Raw genomic sequence first — 18,015 nt, forward strand, 5'->3', positions numbered from 1 at the left:
TTTTTTTCTCGCCCATTACACTCGAATCTCTCTCACTCCTACGGTGACGTGATTGTTCAGCTGAACGGATGCGAAAAATTTTGCGAGCTTTGCTACCACCACTACCACCATCACCACCACTACTCGCGTATATGGATAGGTGGAATTGAGCTCTTCTCCTGAATTGTGCGATTATCGTTTCGTACGCTCGCGCTTGACGATCGTTATATGCCCCAGGATTATCCGTGTGGCGCGAGATAGAGTACCGGTAAATATTTGAGTGAAACGATCGTTTGACGGCAATAAAGAAAAAGGCTTTGTTGATTTTTTTTTATTTTTTTTCTGGCGTTATACTTGTTAGTTTAAATGGAAAAGTTGAGTGGTTTACACTAGAGCTTTTCGTTCGGATGTTAAAAGTTTGCACTCGCAAAGGTTGGTCGAAATGGTTTGCACAAATGTAACAGTAGTACGTAAAACATTGGCGTAGTGCACGAATACAAGACGTTCCCGTAACTTTTGTTCGATGAAACATGCGACGACAAAGATTTTGACCGAAATAATGAAAATTATTGGTTTCCAAAACGAAAAGAATAAAAAAACAAACGAACGTTTCGTTAACATAAAGACTACAAGAGGCAAGAATCTAAAAGGCTCGCGAAGCATTTTCCAAACAATCCCGTGCAATCATACACGCTATTTCGTGCGGGAGGGTGGCGGGGTCGTCGAATTGAGCATCGCATCGTAGCAGCCGTCCTCTCCCCCTCACTTTCACGTCAGCGAAATCGTCCTTAAATTTTCCACCGAATTCCAAACTGCCTTGGCTTTCTACGGCCGGCAAGGCTTGACGAGACGGCGTCGTCTATCCTTTTGTTGCTCCTTCCGCCTCTTTTTACTGCTGCTCGCATGTTGCTGCATGTGGCGTGTTTTCACCTTCTTCCCTTTTTCCCGTCGTCTCGCGTCGTCGACTTTGAGTTACGCGCCCGGACTCGGTACGCGCGCGAGCGCATTGTTTCGATCTTCTTGGCTGCGGACGTGACTCGATTCGATAGTTGATTAAAAGCAGCCTTGCGCGCAAATGACAAGTGACCCCGCCAAAGATATATAGATAAGGGAGGACAGTCAGATATGGAAGTTTTGCGATTTTTCGCGAGCGCCGGACGATGACGGAGATTCATTCGCGGGGAGCAGCGCGAATAATGAGATTCGCGTGAGTTGCTGAAGAAATCTGCGAGTTCCCTCTCCCTCCGCCGAGAGAACTTTCCTATTAAACTTTCAAATTTCATTTTTTTTCTGCCGCGACTGCTTAGCATAAGTTTCTAGTTTTGCCGCCTGCGAAGATGGGATTTTTTCAAATGCAAACACGAATGAGGCCCCGAATGAAATAAAAGTCTTTTCATACCATCGGCCGAGAATGAAAAGCAAACTGAAAATAAAGCCGCACGCGTACACTCAAAAAAAATGGTTATAATAGCCAACGAGTAATAAACCTGTCGCGAGCAAATTTAACTCTTTTTTTCCTCTTTCCCAGACGGTTCTTGAATATAACCTCCATCCGAGAGTTTAATTGGTTTTTATTGCGGTGCTCATTTATAGTCCGAGCAGACAGTAACTTTTTTTAAATTTATAACGCTCGAACGGCCCGAATGCAAATATTAACCCCTCTAACAGAAAAGAAACATTACTACTGAGCGATAATATGAAAATTCGGTTGTTCATGCCTGCAGATAAAAGGTCTTATTAAGGAAAAAGAAATTCACCACCTAGCAAATTTGCAGGCTTTTAATTCGATGGATTTTTGAATAATAAACGCGTTCCGAATGAAAAGAATATTTTCGAGCGCACAAGTATAGAACCGCTGAATGAGAGAATCGACCAATTTCCATTTTACGTACAATAAATGGTATCATTGAAATTAAAGTCTAAAATACTTATACGTTTGCCGCGTCCGGCTCAACATTCACCAAATGTTCTTCACGGATATTTATCGCATTTTAAAATAACCGAAATTTCTATCTCCGTTTTATGTTTCATTATTAATTGCCACTTGATATTTGAATGTATCGTTAACCAAATATACCAAGCTGTATATAATTATTAGCTTTTTAGGGTATCGAACGTTTGTAAAATATATTGGTGATCGAAAATATGTAAGCGATGTACTGCATGACAGGTGGATAATGCATAAGGTGATTACGTTGTGCAAACAGGTGCCTCGGCAAAGGTATTTTTAAATTAATTATACCGGGAATTTCGAGGATCCGATGTCAACGTAGTAAAATAAAAAAAAAATTGAGTTGCCACCGTTAAGGAAAAGAAGCATGTAGAGGCGTGAAAAAGTGCATTCCGCGTGGAAGCATCCATTTTCGCTGGAAAATAAAATCAAGCGACAGAAAGGAGCCCAACGACAATTCGAAATAAAAGTGAACGTTCGCGCAGGCGAGCGCGTTCTCACGTCCAGTGCGCTCGTCGTCGCAAACAAACAAAGGGTCGCGAAAGCAAATTCCAACCGATCAACTGTCTCTTCGTCTCCCGTATGCTCTCTCTCTCTCTCTTTTCCTCCCTCCCAAGAGAAAAAGCCCCGGAGAATACTTAAGCGGAGAGAGCAGAGCGCTCCTAATCCACGATGTGACGTGGAGGTTCGAGGGAGGCGAGCTTTTTCCGTTTTTGCCTCGCTGGAATAAAGCAATCTCGTTAACTTTTTGTCTCTGCCGCGTCAAAACGGAAATTGCGAGCCGCCCGCGAGGAACTTAACTGGCAGCGCCGGAATGGACTTGCTTGCTTGGGAGACGTAAGAGTAGAGCCTCGTAATTCCAGCCGCTGAGGGATTCTTTTTTGGCCGACGTCGACGCCGGCATTTGTATTCTGCGGCTTCGATGGACGTGTCGTCGATACTACGCTAGTTTCCGCAGCCGCGGGGTTAAAGGGATCACGAACTTGGTTTTATGTGTAATACACTACCTGAATCCATTGTTCTTTCCGATGCTTCTTGGATTTATTTTTCTTTACGAACTATTGAAAAATAATGCGTGATAAAACGGTCTTGAATTTTCTTTTAACGATTTACCAAACGACCGTTACGCTGATTTGATACGTCCAAACGGAAAGATACGTCTTCGTTTTATAAGAAAGCAAACGTTAGGCCTTTGGCTTTATGGACTACTTGTGCTTACTTGATCAACCCAACAAAGGGATAATATACTTCTCGACGACCTATCGAAACGTACGCAAAAAACAAAGTTCCTTTCCCTCAAAGGCATTGCAATAATAATGAAGTGTCTTACCTCCTGAGCGTGGCAAGTCGTTGTTCCTGTGAGCTGATGTAGCCCTGGAGGGTGTCGATCAGGACGGACTCGGTCTCGAGGAGCTCCTCCATGTCGACGAGGGCCGTGTAAAGCTCTGCTCGGGCCGTTTGCGCCAGAAGCAACAGCATCAGGCCTGTCAGCCATGCCGCTAATCTCGTCATTGTCAGTCGGTCGCTGCAACGCAAAATTTCATTTTCACGATTTTAACGGGATCCAGGACAGAACGTACGTTAGAAGAGCCGAGTGGTTCTTCGCGGTCGTCGACGAGTCCCCAACAAGTCAGGAATCGTCGAACGAGATCGGCCGTCGAGTAGTGCGAATCTCGACTGGGGTTAATTGCCACTGAATCGCCATCCGGTCGCTAAATCGAGTTGGCGATCCTCCTCGGCGCGCTTCGTCAAACAGCCCGCTACTTTCCGAAGCGATCGAAATGTTTGACGGCGAGAAGAGGAGAAAGTGGAGCTGCTCGTAACGAAGAGTCTCGCGGAGACGCATCTCCGAAATAAAGGGCCGAATTATTATAATGGATGCAAAGCAAACTACTCGGCAGGCAGGCGGACCGGAGAGACGGCCAACTTCACAACAGTAGCTTCTGTCTCCATTAGCCAGCAGAAAAAAAGAAGAGAAGGGAGAGACGGAGGAGCTGAGCTACTCCAGTCACAATTAAATTACAAGAGTTTGCAACGCTTGGCAATCATATCTTCTTTCCCCGAAAGCGACTGCTGTCAATGAGGAGCAAAGGGCTCGGCGACGCTAAAAATTTAATAAACGTGAATAATCAGCGATAAAAGAGGAAGCGAAAAGCCATTGTTTACTCTCGCAAGCTCGTTTTTTCATTCTGCGTGCGCGTGCGCGTGTGCGTCTGTCTGTCTGTCTGCCTCGGGTCTCCAGTTTTTCTCTATCCCTCGCGAGCGGCTCATAAAAGAGGAAAAATCCGGCGCGTTTGTCTCGGTTTCATTACACGCCTCTATCTCGCAGTCTTTCGCAAGCAAACGGCCTGGAGTTAAGCAACGAGAAAGAAACAGCGCGCGGCTCGGCTAATTGTTTGTTTATTTCTTCATTTATTATTTTCAACTAACGTGAAAATCAACGCCCACGCGAGTCGCGCCTCTTTTTCACATTATCCATCGGTGCCGAACACAAAGAAAAGAAAAAAAGACAGGTCGATCGGAGGGCATTCTCGCGCAACCCTCAGCGACGCGCAGCGCAAAGTCGTCGGCGCGAGAATTTAATTAAGAGAGCGGCGACGTGTGCGCACAGCCCCCCACGCGGCATCGAAGGGTCGCGCGACAGAAGTCTTCGATGTATTGTGCGAAAGAAGAAGAACAAAAAAAAAAAGTCTCGCTCCTTTTTTTTTTCTTCTTTTTCGTGCGTGCAGCTCTCTCCCGAGGGTGTCGAGATTGCCGTACGTGGCACGCTTTCGAAGCGCGTGCTGCGGCTGCGGATTTCTGTTCGTCGGCTTACCAAGTGATTTTCTTCGGGTGCGGAGAACGAAGCCGCGGCGCGATTTCTTTTTGCCAGTGATTACCCGTCTTTTCCCGCATCCGCGATCGTGCCCGTAAAATTTGGAGCTACGAGTGGAGACGATCGAGATGACGAGGAGTGCGGCGTCGGCCGCTTGTCACACACTTGTCGGACTTGATCGGTCGACTTGCGTACCGCGGCAAAAGAAAATCCTGCTGATTACACGCCGACAATGAGGCTCCAATTGAAACTGTCATCCATTGAAATCGGGGGAACGGAAGATAGCGCGAACAATGAGACATCGTTTCAGGTAGCAGACAGCGTTAAAATGGAATATTTCTTGAACGAGCAAGATATCCGAGGCGCGCAGAAACCTGGAAATTGAATGAAACCCTGCGCCTTCGCTGTCTCGCGGGGGAGAAACACTGCCCGCCGCTCTTGATGCTGATTGTGCAACAGAGTCATTGTTCATAGTTAGTAATGTAATTTCAACTGAGCGCGCAGTGGCTGTCAGTTATGGGATACAGTCGGCGACCCCGGCGCGATACCCATCTGATGTTTCAGTTATATCACTGGGACAATGAACGTTTCCCGATGTGTCAACGTGCTTCGGAGACGCTGCAATGCGCGCACGTAAACACGGCTTTCGGATTGCTCGATGCTGCGCGGGCTTGCGCCGTTCGCGCACATTTACTTCCGTCAAGTTTTCACTGCCTAACTTGACGCTCGGTCGACCACGCGGACCGTGCGAGAGTCACTGTCGCAGCTCGTCGTCCCCATTCGCTCGGCGACACTCCAATGCGTGCCCGTTATTCGAGAAGCGCAACACCTAATCAATTCATCCGAAATCTCTCGAGAAAAAAGAAAAGCCCCGAAGTAGAGTGCAAAGAAGCGATAAACAGGAGGGTGGTCTGCGTGTATATACGTGTATTCGCAAAGGGACAGGGAGGACGCTCACGCGACGACGATCCTGTGAAATACGAGTCGCGACGCCACTCGCTGTACGGGAAATGCACGAGCTCGAGGTGTTTAGCGCTCGACGACGTCGGAACAATGGCCTCGCAAGCTCGCACGCTAGTTTACCAACTTACTCGTTCACTGTTTTTTTTTTTTTTTTTTTTTTTTTTTCGTGTTGGTCGCTCGACGTGGATACGCAGAGAGTTTTCTAGAGCCAGATACAGAATTTTACGGTGGTCACATTGTTGAGCCACGATGAGAGTTTTCAGCAGCATGAGGAATGTTTCGAAATTTTTGGTTGATAGCGATTTTCCGGGAGACTATCCTCTTTTTTTATTGGAAAGTTTTCGTCGGCGTATTTTATTAGAGAATGTAACAGTGAATTTTGGTCGAGCTTTCTTGACATTGTTAATTTTTTATTCACCAAGTTAGACAAATTTATTAAAAGAAGAGGAAAGCATTTTCGAATTTAAATTTCGAGAGAAACTGTCTTTAATAAAAAAAAATGTGCTCGTTTTTCAAAGTAGAAAGCAGTGAAACGCTTTTTCATCTTAATCACCGCGCCGCCTGAAAAATTATTTACCTCGCTACACTCTATGTAAACAGTTTTCATTTTAAGAGTCTCACTTCATTAAAAGAAAGAATGGAAGTTGCCTTGCGCATCGCACCCACGCGCACGAAAAAAAAAAGAAAGAAAAAAGAATACGAGAAAAAGAAAATCTCACCTTATCCCATTCGCGTGTTCTACTCTTTTTCTCTCTTATCGTCACTAATTATTTCTTGCCCTTTTTTTACCTTTTGAAAGACCACGTGACAAACGAACAAAAAACAAAGTATCTCATGCGTAGGACGCACAGCGAGACAAAAGAAGAAAAAGAGCAAGGTGTTGTATAGTAGCTAGGCGGGAACGCAAGATCAGTCTTTGCAAAAAAAAAAAACACATTTATATACGTACGCGCGTCTCGTCATTTCGATCAGGTTCAAACTTTTCTTTTTAACCTAGCCCCACTGGTACGAAAATAACAATTTGAGCTTTCCCCCCCTCTCCTCGCTTTGCGGAGTCCCTGTGTGTGCCCTTTTATTTTCGCCTTTGTACCTCTCGGCGCCCGCCAACGCTTTTTGATAGAATATGTTTCCAAATGGCTGCCGAACATTTTTTTATTTGCTTTGATACTCGAGGCGAAAAGAACGAGCGTAGGTGTTCTGTGTATTTTTTTATGCTCGTCTTTTGCGATATAAATGGCTCGGATTCTACATCTGTCTAGTTGTGATTTTTTTCGCAGCGTTGGTATTCCGATGCCTTTCATTGTAGCTCTCGCATGATATCAAATCGATAGTGATGTTTTCAAACCTAGGTGATTCGGTGTGACAGATGAGATGTTCGTCGTTAATAAAAAAAAAACGGAGTAATAGAATTCTATTCGCTTGCTTCGCACAGTAATCCGCAGTCTCTATTCAAACCGCGCCGTGTACTCGAGCACATCGGTGCAAAGGAAACAAAAGAAACGAAAAGAAAAAAAAAGAAAAAAAAAATACTCTTGATGACGCTCATATTCTCAAGAGGCACGCACGCCGACGACATCGAAACCTTTTAAGGAGCAAGCGCTAGGCGAAGGGCGCCTGAAAAGTAGTTAACACGTGTCGGCCGTCGAGGCCGGGTATTAAGTGCCTCGCGAATTAAAATGTGAGATTGGCCCGCCGTGAATTCGCATAATAAACGAGTCTTCCCGCGGGCGCTATTGCATCGCATCAATATGCACGCCCGGGTCGCACTTTTTATAAACAAAATTAGGAGGGCGCAGGGCTATTTTTTATTCGACCTACGTGATGTGCTTTTCCTATGCACGCGCCTCCAGCTCGTTTTTTGCTCCTTTTAATCCTGTTAACAGTCATTACCGGACGACGGCGCTCCAGGCAATATTCATAGACGTGCATTTCGCCTAGCTATCTTTAGAGCTCAGTTTCCCGGAGATCAATGTAATCTTCATCTCTATTATTTCTTTATTTATTTTTACTTTCGACCGTAAACGGTTAATTGATCGGCAATGGCTCGTTTTGTATCATCGATCTTGTTAATCCGAATGCAATTGAAAAATATATTTGAAAAAGAGGGACGTTGATTGAACAATAGAAAGTACTTGCACTTGTGTAACGGACGAAAGCTCCTGACTATAACAAAAGAGAGGGCATTCAGCGTATATATTACGTGTTCGCGGAAAGGAAACGTCAGCCCTCGACGTTGAAAACAAAAGTAGCTAGCCTCATAATGTTGCTAGCAACGACCAATGAAACAATGTTGTCACGTTAAAGGAGATGATATACGAAAAGGAAGGCTGGCGAGCGCCGCTGGATATTTAGAAGCCCATCAGAAGCTCTCCGGGCATCATGCAATAATTTATTTAACAAGCTCTAGCTTCTCCGCTGCTACTCGGGGGCTCGAAAAAAAAAAAAAAAAAAAGAGAGAAACAAAATCCGGCGTAATTTCAGCTACGCGCGCCGTATTTAATGCGCCCAACTTGCTGCTGCTCCTCCTCGTGTAATACAATTCTGTCGCCCCGAGCATCGCCGTGCGCGCAACGACCAAGAAAAGACTCGTGCCCCGTGCGCTAACTTGCCCTTGTTGTTCTATTTTTCGAGCGCAGCTCATCTTCGTCGCGCACCAGTCCTTTTTCATTTTTTTTCTTCTCCCCGGGTTAGAAGCTCCCGGATAAGCGACATCGAAGCTTGCCTTTTTATTTCTTCGCGCGGGGGGGGGGGGGGGGGTTTACTCTGTTTTACGATTTCATAAGATTTTTTCGTTCGATTAACAAAAATGAATCCGTATTGCGGACTAGCCTTTATGAAAGAAATATTCGAAATCCCGACCTTTCCTTTGCAAGCTTTTGCCCGCCCGTGCCGGGGAAAAATTCATACAAACTTTAAAGGTTTTCTAACTCAGCGAAAAAGAGCGAACTTGGCCGGGAGAGAATCCCATGGAAGTTTATTCGAGATCTTATAAATTATGCACTAGGCATCGAATAGAAAAATTTTCCGCGTTTTCGAAAAACTTTTAATTTGATATTTAACATTTCCGCGGAAATGTTTTTTTTTCGAAGAATAACGAGCATGCCTGGTGTCACGACAAGTGGCATTTGGAAAATCTAATATCAAGCGGGATTTAGGGAACGGTTGGAAAATATTGGCGTTGAAATTAGGCAAACCCAGGGCCATCAAATGTGAAAGTCACTCGAGCCAACAATTGGCCTCGGGAATATATGTCAAAGATAAATTTACTCAACGCGCATACACACTGCGACATCGTTTAAACTTTTACCGAAATCCGTCGTCTCGGTGAAATGCAGCTCTCTCGCTACGCGCGGCAAGAAAATTCACCAAGGTAAACCATTCTCCTCCTCCTCGCGCGCATCAAGAGATATTACACAACTGTGGGGGTAATACGAGTTGCTTGGCGGTAAGGGTTTCACCTCGCGATGACGACGACGACGACGACGTTTGATGAGCCTCGGAGAATATTGCAGCGTTATTCAGATTTTCTACCTTCGTCTGTATTTGCAGTATTATGCGTGCGGTCGGAGAAGACAAAATTTTTCCCTTTCGCGGCACAGATGCCCTGCATCTTTGTGCCGAGCACAGGCGTGCAAAGTTTCATCGAGATCGGTTATTTCAAGGGATAGGCCTGTTCGATATGGCTTAAAATAAGTCATTAGCCCCGCCGGTTCTCCAATTTTTTCTCTTACGCAAATGAATCAATTAAGACGAAACTTTTACGGAACATTCATTGTTCCTGAACAAAGCGCGCTCGGCTATTGTTTAGGCAGAAAACTTCCAGTAATTTCAAGTTTTTTTCCCTCTTTGTCTCCATTCGAATGAAAATAAGAATCGAGCACGCTTTGTTTATTATGCACAATCAACGTCTTACACAAGCTTCAAACCTTGAAAAACGTAGTTCTGCTCAGTCGGTAAGGTCAACTACACTCTCAAACACAATAGAAATCAGTCGGTACAATCGAACATCGGTTCAAACTTGTTACAGAAAATGTTGTTAGATGTTGTAGGCATGAAAGGTTCTGGAAAGTGTTCCTTTTGAATCAGTAATGTTTAATTTTCGCTTGAGCGCTGGAACTAAAAGCTCATTCAAAACTCAACTGAAATCCGAATCCTATTAAGTTTGTTGAATACGCGGGATGAACGTACGAAATTCATGCTACACCGAGAGTTTCCAAATTGGAAATCCACGTTAATTTCCGAAGTTGCGCGTATAATTCTTAATATCTCGCGTATTCCGTGGCGTATTCCGTAGAATAAAAAAAAAGTCCCTCCAATTCCCTTCCACAAAACAATAAAAGCTCTCACTCTCGGCGTCAAATATTCACGAGCGACGCCAAGCGTAACCGTCCGAAAATCAAGAGCGAACCAGAGGAGAGGAAAAAAAAACACTCCGAGGGTGCAGAGTTAGAAGATATCGTGGCGCGAAGAAGTTGAGATGCATAAATGTAAGCTCGACTGGAGCCGAGTAGTAATGGAGGGAACGGTCGGCGGAAGTTGTACACGCCGAGTCTGTAGCAAAAAGGCAGGCGATTTCAATGAATAATACATTTGATACGCAGCCCGCAGACGGCGACGGCGACGATGCGTTATTATCGTTATCGCCTTTCTTTCTGTCGCCGAGGCATCTGATTGCGTATAAGGAACAGGGATAGGATAGATCGCTGGCGAGAATTACCACTAATGATGACGATGTCAGTAGAGAAGTCCCATGACGACGTCGACGACGACGACGATGCGCTTATTAAAATAATATCGGTTGCGCAGCGATGATGATGTGTCGTACGTCTCTCTGCTGGCAGAGACTTGATATTCAATTTTGCTGAGCTTTCACGCGTAGTTTGCCGATCACATGGGGGGAAGACTGAGAGAACGTATAAGCCTTTAAGTAGTCGTGTCGACAATTACTTTGACGTGAATGGCAAAGAGAGATTTTTATTTTTTCGCCGTTCTTAAATGAAAGCATGATGCTAATGATGCTGCCGTAGGAGTACGACTTTGAAAGTTAGGCATTACATCAATTGGCAGCCCAGTAGAAAATAAAATCTCAGCGTAGTAGGCAGGCAGGCAGGCAGGCAGGCAGGCAGGCGAACGAGGGTAAACATTTTCATCGAGGGAAAGCAATACGTTGAACGGCGCATTTTTATCAATGCCTCGAATCGCTATAAAACTAATATCCGACGACAGCTGCACACACAATCCGTTCGGTACATTGTCATCGACTCGCGTAGGCCATAAATATCAAGGATGATTTACGCTATCCCTATTTGCTACTCGCCTATATCCACATGGAATCTATTGATAGCTATCTCTCAATTGACTCCTATCGCTCTCGCTTTCAACAAGATAGTTTCGAGGCCGTTCCCGTTCTCGTTGTTTCAGCAGATTTTTACGCAGGGAAAAATCCACTGCTGCGCTGAAACATATGATTCGGGTAAATAACGGACAATACAATTGAATAATTCCATTTGTCGGATTGCCAAGACTCGTTTATTTTCTGCGTTACGTGCATTCGAAATAAAATAGTGGTAGCCACCCGACTCATTTACAACGAACAAAGTCTTGCCAAAACATTTACAGTTGCCTCTGCTACTACAGCGGCGACTTAAAATGCAGGCAGTAGTTCATTTGCGCGAGGAATTTTCTTCGCCGTGATATGCCCGAGTCACTCTCTCTCTCTGCCTTCGTAAATAATGTAATTACGGTTAATAGGCTTGTTGTTCCTTTGCTTGGGGTATATTATTCACGAGATCAGTGCCTGCACGCCAACTCGGTAGAGAATTGTAGGACAAATTCTTTGTCGTGAAAATCAATTTTCCGCAACATCGATTCCACGCGAAACGAAACTTTCACGTTCAATTAAATCGGCTGAAGGCATTGATAAGCGTCATTTTTTTTCTCGCTCCTTCGCTTTTTCCGGGTCGCGAAATAAAAAGGAAACAAATTATTTGCCAAGCGTTGACCGCAGACTTCAAGCCCATTAGCGTGTGACAATCACACTCGTCGACGACCAGCAAGTAATTTTCCACACGGCGGTTGATTCTTTTTCCATCCCGTTTGCTTGCCTCTCCTTCGCGCAAGCTCAAAGCTTACACATACACTCTCTCTTTCTCTTTAACAAATTAAACTCTCTAAATCCAACGCACTTGCGACACCTTTGTAGCGCGCGACTGAGAGAAAGAAGAAACGAGCCAGGAGACGCCGGCAACAGCAGTAGGGGGAATTAATTACGAGGTCGCTTTGATCCTTTCGGAATGCTGGCAATGTCGCAAATTGCCGAAAGAAACCAACTGCTGCTGTATTTCGGAAGGACGATGGAAAGGGACAATAAAGGAGCCTCCGCAAGAGGATGCACTGGGCTACACGGACAATTAAAAAGCTACGGCTTCTACTTATAAATTATATCTACGCTACCACCGCTTTCTTCCAACATTCATGTTGTATGACTTTCCGACGGAAAATGATCGATCATCGCATTGCGCCTCTTATCATAAACAATGTCAGCGCTCTGGGAAAATCGATGTTTTTCGTTTGCTGCCGTGGACATTTTACCGATAACGGTGATGCATGCGCAACGGAACTCTGCCCGATCCCAAAGTACAGCTTTGTTTCTTTTTTTTTCTCTCTTTTTCTTTTTTTTTCTATTTTTTTGTCTTTGCCTAAACGAAAGTTGAGATTCAATCGCTAGCATTTCACTTTGAATCACCAACTGTTATTTACCACTAACATAGCAGAGACTTTACTTTGAAGAAAGCAAATTTATATATATATATATGGCGCCACGCTCGACCAGAAAATCTAAAACGGTCAGGCACTCCTCGGTCCGCCGACGGTAAAAATCTAAGCTTCTTCTCCCCAAAGAGACCACAAGCGCCTCTAAAAATGCATCTCGAAAAAAGAGGCAAAGATGCAGTGGCTGCTACGGCGCTCACTATCGGTTTTACGTCAGAGCCAGGCCGCTATGGGGAAAACACGAGATGTGACAAACGATAAATTCCTTTTCTCGCGCCCTTTGCTTTCCATCTTTTGCGCGCGCGCGCGCGGCGCTGATTTTTCGCAAGCTCTCGTCGACGCGTGCTCGAGATTTCAAATTATCGAGGAATATCCATTTTTTCTCTCTCTCTCTCTCTCGCTCTCCCAACCTTACCTCGCGTGAGAGTAGTCGCAAAACCACGTCAAAGGGATTCAGCTGCAACGGTAGCCTCTTTCATTGAGCTTTCCGATTTTCTCCGCGAATATATATATATATATATATATATATATATATATATATACACGTCAGTCACTTCCTTCTCATCTTGCGGCTGCGCGATTTTTTTATTTCGTTCTTTCTTCAAGCTGATTCTTCTTTCGAGCTCCGTAGAAGATTTTCCATGGGGAGAGGACGATGCGTTTTCAGTTAAGTTCACGAAAGACTGTGATTGGTTTCTCCTTTTTTGAGAGGAGAATCTCCAAGTATTGGAATTTTCTGATTGCATGTTGTCCTAAATATAATTTTTTATATAAAAAGTATAATTTTCTCAATATAATCTTCATCGCATTGGTAATTTTCTTTTTCTGTCACTGACCACTTCGCATATTTTTCAGCAACCGAATACAAAATCTGCGCAAACAAAACCACGTACATCCCCTCCGAAAAAAGAAAAATCATCATCCGGATATCCTCGCGCATCAATAGATAGTTCCCCAACAACCTCCCAGCCTAAAAAGGGGCGCTGTATGTCGAATTAGTCATTTTTCGTCGTTGCGGGCTTGTCGCACAGTCGTAAACAAATATCTCGTCCGTAGTCGTCGCAAGCGGAAATAAATAGCTGATAAGCTCGATTGCCTGGCGGTAGCTTGGGAAATCAAAAGGAAAAAAAAGCGTCGCGTGAGCCAAAGAGAACTGTGGAAATAATGCAGACGCACCGCTACCATACGCAACGAAACGGGGAGAGAGAAAGCAACCCTCCGCGATTTGTTATCGATCGAAGCAGCTACGATTCTTTCGTTTTTTGCTCCCTTCCCATCTTTATTAGCCACAGAGAAGCCAGTTGGCTTTGTTTTGCTGTTTCATTTTTTCTTGTTCCCAGAAAAACCGCGGAAATATTGGTGTTTGCCTTGCGGCGTAAAGAAGCTTTCGCCTGACGTTTGAGTTATGAATTAGTTGCTTTTAAACGCGCGATGCCGAGAAAGATTTTTCTCTTTATCCGGTGACGCTATGAAATGCTTCTGCGTCTGTGGCGTTAACGAGCCATCCGACGGATCTTCGTCTAATTAGACAATTTACTGGCGGACGGGGGATAGATAGATCGCTGATAATTAAACATTGTTTTTCCGCGCATCCTATTGGAAGCTTGCAAGCGCGATGACGGCATTGCTGACGCGAACCGACTACATATGCATGGGTACGTGTGGTTTTAAAGGCGAAAGAGCGTTGGGGGCAAACTATAAAATTAATGCGCGACGCGTGTTGCGCGACATGCGACTCGTGTTGCTCTCGTGATTTATGCGTTATTTATGTTACACGTATTTAAAATCTAAAAAAGTTTAAATAATTTATGAGCGTGCGACAGCCGTGCTTCGCTTTTTTTTTTTGGTTTTTGGCGTTGATGACGAAGCACGCACGTTTGCAAAATATTTTCTTTTCAATTAATTTTGCGAGAGTCGAAAATTAATGTGATACCTTTTGGCGGAGGGTATACATACAAATACAGTATCCAGGTAGAAGATGAATTTTTCAACATTTTGTTCGATGAGTAGCTTGAACGTGATAGCAGGGCGAGACAGAAAAAGGGCGCAAACAGCCTAAAGCCACGCAGCAACGAAATCAAATTGGAAAAAAGCGCTCACAGGTAGATAAATATAAATAGAGGATCAATCCAGTTAGGCAATAATTCGGAAGTTGCAAGTGTGTGCAACGCAACGGCATAGTTCGTCCGGAATATTTTGCACGATGCTAATGTTTTCTCGAGCCTACTCGCGCGTTACACACGCACACGCGCACACGCGCACACACACACACACACACACACACCACAGAGCACTTTCGTTCGGCAAACTAGTTAAATGTTGTTGGTCTTCAGAAGTTAATCCACCGCCGTTGATCTCTCCCATTCCAAGTTGATGCCCGTACGCGTACAGGCAAGGCTGGCGTATCACTCAATATAATGCCCCCGCTGCACTTGCAGCCCGACTACCATCCGCACTCGCTCCAGAACTAACTTTAAGTGCGTTCCAGTGTAGCCAGCGCTCGCTACACATAAATTTTGCCGCATCGGTCAGTTCGAGATTGAGTGGCGCAACGGCGCGAGCTCCGTCTTGCTATCGATGCGCCGGTAATTGCTGTCGGATTTTTCGAGCGGTCGATTGCATTAACGACGCCGGCCGGCAATCGATTGCCCGCAAATATAATAAATATTTGGTGATCGCGAGAGAAGCACCGGCTTAACGACGTTTATCATCGCAGTGGCGTTATTCCGTTGCAAATCTCTCGCGGCAACGGCGGACCGTCGTACTTGCATATCTCATTCGCAAACCCAATCAAACCTAACTAACTTTACTGCAAAACTCGCTATTCCCAGTTGTGTATAAATATACTGTATGCCGTTAGTTACGCGACTATTGGATTAAAATTGGATGTGCGCTGTAAGTAAGAAAACTCGCGTTTTGAAATATTGCAGCAAATTTGGTTTGCGCGCGAGGAAGACCAGGAACGAGCAGAGTTGTAGTAACAAGCTTTTTCTCTGGGAATCCCCGTGAACGGGTTGAAGCTTGAGCTATAGATTTGATTAAACGCGTCTCTATGGAGAAGAGATATATCTCGTGGCTAGAGGCAGACAATGGACGAGGGTCCAGACGTTGAGATTTCAAGCCTAATCAGACTAATGATTTCAACGTTATTTACTTCGCATCTGAATCAGCCGCCTGTTCGCTCTGGCGTCTTTTCCGGCCAGCAAAAATATTACTTTACGGCATTTCGGTTTCGGCTCGCCGACAAGTCAATGAATAAGCTATTGGACGAGTATATAACGCAAAGAGCGAGAGCAGACGACGAGATATGTGTTCCTTTAAAATGCACCAGAGAAATCTTGGAGGTAGAAATGTGGATTTCCATTCGCTTAGAGACAAATTACAAATTTTAGTTGAATCCAATTAAAACATTAGTACCAGCATCTATCGCATCACTCAAGGAGGTAATCTCGTTTGTCATTCGAGGATGCTTAAATAATAATTATCCGTATTTTAATTGAATGAAGCCTATTAAAACAGCGGTTATTACACTGGTACATTTTTCATCATCGTTCATCATTGACTGCGACATGCGAACAGGAAAATTTAACGAGGATAATCTTTTTAATATGAATTGATTTCATAAAATTTAACGAAATTTAAGCAACGAAATCCATCCATGTACTTCAAAAATCCTGTTAAACGAAAAAAAAGAGCATCTCAGTTAGACTCAGTCAATCCCAAAAGCATACATATCATCAAAGGAAGTCGCGAGTGAATCGAAGCCCGTAGCAGTAAAAACATCAAGGGTTGTTTTCACGGCATCGACCAAAAAGGTAAGGCAGCGGTCCATTAGCCGCAAAGCAGCGCAAGGTTCTTGTACACACGTGTACAAAGTCAAGGGTTATAGAGGAGTAGTGGTGGCCGACCGCTCGTGTCCTGCTGCTGCTTGGCTCGTTATCCGAACGCGACGAGCCTCAAAGAGTCAAAGCTGGCTCCTCGTCGTCTTCGTGAGATGTCGCCGTGATTACGAGACGTCGCGCCGCGTCATTATTCACCGTGAGGTGATGATGAGAACTTTGAGCTTTACGACGTAGCGCATAAAAGTTGGCAAAAACACGCGTATTTTCTGCTCTATCTCTCGTATCTGCGATGATTATGCGACTTTTCGAGTTGTCCGTGTCTCGCGTGAAGTTTCGTCGATTATAATGAGCCGCCCGTCTGCGCTACATTCACCGTAGTCTATCGGAAATATGATGAGCTATTGTCGGCAGAACTTTGAACAAGTCTGCTTTTCGGTGCATGATTTTTAAGTTTCAAACTTCGATTGCGAAACTTACATCCCGCGATGGGTAACGTCAGATTTACTTAATACCTCCGAGGAAAAATAGTAGTTTGAATTGAAAAGTTTGTTGGCTATAACTGTAGGTTCAAATTAACAACAACCGTTAAGAATCTTGAACGTCTTTAACGAGAGTTTGATGCCTTTAGCGTTAAAAATGAATAACCGCTTATTCGGTTTTTTTTTCAGGCGCATCCAAAGGTATTTCATTATCATTTTACAACCACTTTTTTATTCCTTCGTATCCTATACGTCGACGTGTCTTGCCAATTCGTAACGAGATCACTGAAAAGCCCAAGATTTTCTGGCATTTTTCATGAAATCGTTCATGAAACAAATTGCCATCACAAACAGTAAAACTGAATCGTGCGTGAAAGGGAGAAAGGGAGAGAGAATTCGAGCGGTGAAGGGATGGCGTCGAATAGCGAAGGTTCATTGAGTGGAGAAGTTTTCAAAAGGATTAAGCTGTGCTTGTTCACTTTGATTTTCACTCCGTCAGAGCACTCAAGCAATAAGCTCTATCGAGAAACGTTTATATGTATTGTCATGTGATTGGTTGAACGGTCCGACCGGTCAACAAGCAGCGCTTCGAGAAACTTTAGACGAAGAATGATATTGACGAACAATGTATCGTCTTCGTTCAACTGTCACCTCGATCGAGTAACGAAACGTACACCGGGCGACTATGAAAAAAAAAAAAAAAAAAAAAAAAAAAGTACAGCGTCGGAATTCCATTTCCGCCAGAGCTTTCGCCCGCGAACTGCACACAATCGCTTCTCTGTCTCTTCAACGAAAACTTTGCAAAAGCTACTTTCTGAAAATTCACCGTGGAGTTGTTTCTCTCGGCTCCACTCGCGGAACGGGAAAATAAAGAGGTATCCAACGGAAACTGGCAAGCAGCATGCGGCAGCAGCAGCAGCAGCAGCGAGCAGAAAAGAAAAGCGCGCGACAAGCGGTAGCGACGCGTCGGCGTGGACTGCTCGTACAAGTAGAGAAAGACGATGATTAATCGGGCGCGCTGCTGCAGCTAACGCAAGCCTAATTGACAAGACGCCGCCGTGCAGCCATGTAATTCATGCTGCTCGACGACGGCGAATTATTGATGTTGCCGGGCTCCCATTTTGCGCTTCTAAATTATCGCATACTCCCTCTTTTAATTTTGACATAGGCTTTTAATTTGGACGGCGTTATATAATTATTCTACCGGCTTCAAAG

At 44.5% G+C, this 18,015-nt stretch overlaps 1 protein-coding gene across 3 annotated transcripts in view; it reads right to left on the reverse strand.

Annotated features, from left to right (window-relative positions):
* The window catches only part of LOC131669629 (prolyl 4-hydroxylase subunit alpha-1), a 181,751-nt gene that overhangs the window by 40,276 nt on the left and 123,460 nt on the right, over window positions 1–18,015 (reverse strand). For all 3 annotated transcript variants that reach the window (XM_058944635.1, XM_058944634.1, XM_058944633.1), the window contains one exon: window positions 3,261–3,455. In XM_058944635.1, the coding sequence (XP_058800618.1) occupies window positions 3,261–3,442 (182 nt within the window). In that variant the 5' untranslated portion in view covers window positions 3,443–3,455. The remainder of the gene's footprint in view (window positions 1–3,260; window positions 3,456–18,015) is intronic.

The sequence above is a fragment of the Phymastichus coffea genome, unplaced genomic scaffold (assembly GCF_024137745.1).
Source record: "Phymastichus coffea isolate CEN01 unplaced genomic scaffold, Cenicafe_Pcof_1.1 PCOF00095, whole genome shotgun sequence".
NCBI lineage: Eukaryota > Metazoa > Arthropoda > Insecta > Hymenoptera > Eulophidae > Phymastichus > Phymastichus coffea.